The following is a 5,565-nucleotide window of genomic DNA, read 5'->3' as shown; positions in this document are numbered from 1 at the left end:
TCCTCCTCCTCCTCCCGTAGGTTCACCCTCCTCCCTTCACTCCCTCGCCTTCCTCACCTCCTCCTCCTCTTCTTCCTCCCATAGGCCCTTATTCATTCTCTCCTGTCCATATGGTTTCTGCAGTCAAACAGAAGAGCGCCTTCGCCCCTGTTGTGCGGCCACAGACCTCCCCGCCCCCCACCTGCACCACCACCAATGGCAGCAACCTCCAGGGTGAGCATCCCACCCCCCCTCCCACCTGTCAGCACCCCCGTCCCCTGCTGTCCTCGTCCATGTCCCGTCTGGACCCGTAGACGTCCAGCGCCACTGTAATGATAAAGACTCTGTCTCTGTGTGGACCTGCTTTTAAACAGCTGAGGTCAAAGTTGATCCATAACTTTCTGGCACTTTGTGGGATAAAGTTTAAAGTTTAAGAGCTTTTTATTCATGTTCAACACTTTCATCCTCCTCTCCTCAAACTCCGATATCTCAGTCTCATTTAGAAGAAACAGTCAAACTGCTTCCTAAAGCAAATCCTTTCAAACGTCCCAGAATCTGGAGTCAATCTGCTTCGTTTAAGATTCTCTCTTTTTTACTCGAGTCTGGAGACACGTCGCTTTTTCTTGAACATGGCTGAAATATTGGTTAGTAAAGGGTTTATAATCAGGTTATTAACACTTTATAAATCATATATAAACAATTATAACACAGTTTTCATACCCTGATGCAGGCTCACTATTTGGCAAGATCAAATTAATGCTTACTACTCATTAATCTGACTGTTGAGTAACTACCATTGATAAGTGGTAAAAGGAGCCTTAGAATTACTGATTAATAAATGATGATGTGTTTACAGTAACACTCATTTTGCAGCTGCCGACAGCAGCTCATGGGAACAATATTACTGAGACCTTAGAGTATGGATTTGGTCATTTGATATTTTAATTTGATGCTTGATTGTTAGAAACTGAACAAACATGATGAAGCAGCAGCTACAGACGCTGATGATGGAAAAAACAAAGACATGAGGCTGAACAGTACTGACCCAGGAGGGCTCACTATTTGGCAGGAAACAGGTCACTGTTGCCCTTTCTATCTAATGTGTAATAACAGCTTCTAAATGATTGATCAAATGATAACAAGTTAATTAATAAAGTGGTTGTAAGCCATTTGTAAAGCCTTTATAATGGAGTCTTTATCCTTGTTGCTCCTGTCAGAGCTTCTTCTTGAAAAGTTGCAGCTTTTCACTTCGACTCTTTCACAGAAAGAAAAATGAAAACGTGGCTGTTTATCAATCGGCCAATAAGTCGTCAAATCCAGCACTAATGTTAATTCTGTAATAACTGAGAAGAAGCAGGTGTCTGTAACTCTGCACGTTATAGGAAGTCGATTCTGGACTTTAAAGTGTTACAGGTTTCCATTAGAAATCAAATGTTGTAGCTCGTCATGTTGAATGACCTGCAGAGATCCAGACTTCAGACATGAAGAAAACCAGGTAGTTTCAACACAATTATTAAAACAAGTTCATTGAATCAACATTAATGTTAATTAATATTGATACTGTGAAGAAATGAGCAGGAACCAATGGAAGACTGTGTTCATACACTAATCAATATGTATTGACAGTAAAAATAAGTGGACATACACAGTGTGGTGCCCCCCCCCCCCCCCGACAGTTGAATCTGACTGAGTCTGTTTGTTCTGGTCATTCAGCCATGGCAGGTCTCATCGTGCCCCCCATGTGAGGAGGAGTCTCAGCCAGATACCGTCAGAGCCCCCCATACCCCAGTGTCGACGGCCCCACCCACCTGAAACACCACAACAACAACAACAGCAGAGAATGATCCTTCCCATCATCCCTCAGTCCGGCCGACCCCGTCTGACCCCGGACTGACCACCGGAGGAGAAACTCAAATCAGACAATGACATCATCACGCTCATCTTTTTTCTGATGAAGCCTCTGCAGACGTCGGCTCGGACCTTTCAGAGGAACACCTGAGACAGACAGCGTCTGCAGCGGCTCCACGTCCAGGTCAGAGGTCAGAGGTCAGGGGTGTGACCTGAGGGTGGGAGGGCAGGTGTCTGTGTGAGTATTTGTTGTGCTGAGTAATGAAACAGGTTCTTCTGTGGAGACTGAACAGGTCTCAGATCAGTTTGAACCACTGTGAGACAGGGAGGGAGGGGGCGTGGCCACCGGGAGCTTCTGTGACCTCACACTGGACCAGGTCCTAACTCCATCTGACCAGTCTGCTTCGATCAGAGTCGATTAAAGGACCATTCCACTGTTTTTGTTTTAGCCTTTTAATAAAAATCACGTTTAGAAATTCAGATGTTTTTTGTTTTTATCTCTCAGCAGCCGTTTATTCTGGATTCCATTTATTTGAAAGATGAAATGAAAATGAATTCACAGATTCTTAAACTTGCTTTAGAATGAGTTAAAGTTAAAGTTTAAAAGACTTTTCAAATCGTTTTTTACCTTAATGGAGTTCAGCGCAGGCCTGACACTGAGACCAGGACTCGGCCTGATCCGGCCTCGGTCCGACCGGACCCGGCTGAAACCTCCTCATGTTAGACTGGAACCAGACCCGAGACATGAAGCTGAATTTTTCTGAATTTCATTTATTATCTAAACTAAATCTTTATCAAGCAGTATCGCTTTTATCTCATCAGATCTAATTTGACTTCCTCTGTAGTCGGGTTCATGCTGCAGACAGTGGTCCTTTAATCGTGGAGTTAAAACTCTTTATTGTAAGAATGAAAACTGGTGACAAGGTTTCACTGACAAATAAACCAGTCAACACTTCACCAGCGAGCTGCAGACTACGAACTATATTCTGGCTAAAATACAATCTCCACTTATTGGAGTAATAAATACAAGATGAATTCGATTGGTTCTCGCTGGATCAGAAGCTCCCGGTGGACTCTAAACCCGAGTCGGACTGAGTCCAGAAACCAGGAAGAATCAAACCTTTTTACACCTGGACAAACCGTCAGACGTTTTCCACATTTGACGGGTTTCCAATCAGAAATCCCAGAATCCCCTGCTCCCACAAAACCCAGAGGACCAGACTCTTTAAGACCACTGATCAATATCACGTCTGATAGCATTTTCCTTTCTGTACCATAGCTTTTAATTCATGTTTGTCTCTTATGCTAAAAAGGAGGAAAAAGCATTAATTTTCTAAGCTGAAGAAAGAATTAACACACGTCCTGCCGAGGAGAGAAGAGCAGATGTTACAGATGTTACACTAACATTTGTCCGAATAAAGTCGAGGTTTTTCATTTTCCTTTCCTTCTCACTTTAGTTTGGTTTTGTCTCATTTTGATCCAGTACAATAGTTTTGTTTTTTGCGGGTGTGTCGAGTGGTAGATTTTAAGCAGAAAAAGCTTGCAGCAGTTTTAATCACATTTAGGTACCAGATTCTCTTGTTATTCTTCTGATTGTGCTTATTTTATATGTATTTATAAAGTATGTTTTGGGGAGTTCCTTTTGTGATTTAGGCCTGAATGATAGTCTCAAATATATATGTAAACACATTTGATGTCTTAATACCTTTTAGATATTGTAAAAAGAGTGAACAAGTGAGAGGAATTAACCCTTTTGTAAAAACAACACGACGTCATGACGTGGTCAAAAAACGCTTTCATCACTTTTGTATAAAAATGCTTTTCCGATACGATATTTAACTTTTTGTAAACAGCATCATTTGTGTTTCCCCTGGTTCTTCTCGTCCTTTGTGTATTATTGTGAAATGTATAATCATGGTTATTTCTTAATGCACTATTTTTGTTGGGGCACTTAATAAGAGCAATGCATCTTAGCAAAAAAGAAAAAAAGCTGAAAGTAAAAAAGAAAAAAGAAAAAAAAAGATGAAAGCTAGAACGATATGCACCGATATGTTTTTTCTGCCGTTCTGAAAACGGCACAAATCCTTGTCATGTGAAATTTTTATATTTCAGAAGCTTATAATGTCATAATATTCCACCACTCTTACTTTTGGGCCGAGCGTATCTCTTGGTCTCGGTGTTTAGAAGATAATATTTTATCCATCTTAATATTAGAGCCGACCCTCGTCTTTGTGTTTCTTGGTGAGAATGATTGTTCGATTTAAAAACAGGCAGCAGATTTTAAAACCACAGTTTTCACTGATCTCAAGGAAACTTCCATGGATGTTGGTGTTGTTGTTGATGGTGCTGTTCTCGTCCTCACACACGATCCCCATCATTTACTTATGCAACTGTGTTCCTGTTCTGTAACGCGAGCTCGTCTTCCACTCCGCTGTGGAGACGTTCGGGGAATTAGAAGAAACAAACTGTTTGATGCCTTACGATTGACCACACTTCAACACAGACTCTTCTCTTAGGTTTTCATTCGCCGAAGTTTTAGCGATTATCGTACGTTTCCGTTAAGTTTGTGATTTGATTAATTTGATGAGCCGTTCCCCAGTTTCACTGCGAGAACTTTTATTTTTCTGCACCAAATATTTGTCCCTCAGGTTCCCCAGGTAATATAACGTTAGCATAGCACTGATGTTAAACTGAAGACGCTACGTTAGCGGATAGCCTTTCAGATCACAACACAGTCCGGGAGTTTACTACAGAAGTGCACCTTGCTCACGTAAGAAAGAAATAATTATTACTTCCTTATCACATGATTATAATTTAGCATCTCACAAGAAATTACAATGAAACGTTTATGGTTCAGATTACATTAAAACTCATAATTACAGCATCAGTGTGTCATAAAAGAATCTCGTAAATCTTATGATTAAAGATCCGGATCCCAAATTCACAAGAAATCCACCTCACATTCAGTGGGCTGTGGGCTACTATGCATTTCATATGTCAAAATTACATGAAACCTAATTTATTATTATTAATTTCTCACAATCATGAGAAAGTGTTTCATAATTCCAAGATTCAAACTCATTTATCAGTTCCCCAGTGAAACAGTCTCACACTTAAAGGACCAGTGTGAAGGATTTAGAGGAAACTATGAACAGAAATGTCAAATAATCATGTTTTCATTATTGTATAATAATCACCTGAAACTAAGAATCACTGTGTCTTCGTTAGTTTGGAATGAGCGCTTCATATCTACACAGGGAGGGGGTCGTCTTCCACGGAGCCGCCATGTTGCACCACCATGTTTCTACGGTAGCCCAGATCGGACAAACCGAACACTGGCTCTAGAGGGAAGGCCACCGTAGATTCTCCTACACACTTGGAAAGGGAGGGGGGAGGGGCGATATGCATCTTCACCACTAGGTGCCTCTAAATCCTCCAGACTGGTCCTTTAAAAAACTGTATCATGACATTTGAAGAAAATTAGCTTGTGTTAAAATCCTTTTCTCATGATTACCAGAAAACTGTCTCACCCTTCAAATAAAAAGATTCAGATTCATCACTATGACAACGATGAGAAAACATCTGAATGCACTTTGTTGTTTTCCCAAAAACTCTGTGCTGGAAGAACCAGAATCATCCTTCATCCCTTTAACTCTTATAAAAGGATAAAATCACCTGAATGTCTAAACGTCTTAGAAACAGGAAAGCGCGGGGGGGGGGGGGGGGGGGGTCTGAGGT

At 41.2% G+C, this 5,565-nt stretch overlaps 1 protein-coding gene across 2 annotated transcripts in view; it reads left to right on the top strand.

Moving 5' to 3' along the window:
* Positions 1–1,971, top strand: part of LOC111233494 (transcription factor COE3-like) — a 175,579-nt gene extending 173,608 nt beyond the window's left edge. Inside the window, exons 17-18 of one of the 2 annotated variants that reach the window (XM_022761315.1) lie at positions 21–213; positions 1,693–1,971. In XM_022761315.1, coding sequence (XP_022617036.1) covers positions 21–213; positions 1,693–1,724 — 225 coding nt within the window. In that variant the 3' untranslated portion in view covers positions 1,725–1,971. The remainder of the gene's footprint in view (positions 1–20; positions 214–1,692) is intronic. The other variant, XM_022761316.1, reaches the window with a different exon arrangement.
* The last annotated feature ends 3,594 nt before the right edge of the window (positions 1,972–5,565 follow it).

The sequence above is a fragment of the Seriola dumerili genome, unplaced genomic scaffold (genome assembly GCF_002260705.1).
Source record: "Seriola dumerili isolate Sdu_G_001 unplaced genomic scaffold, Sdu_1.0 BDQW01000398.1, whole genome shotgun sequence".
NCBI classification, from domain to species: Eukaryota; Metazoa; Chordata; class Actinopteri; order Carangiformes; family Carangidae; genus Seriola; species Seriola dumerili.
This window is presented reverse-complemented; position numbering and strand designations above follow the sequence as displayed.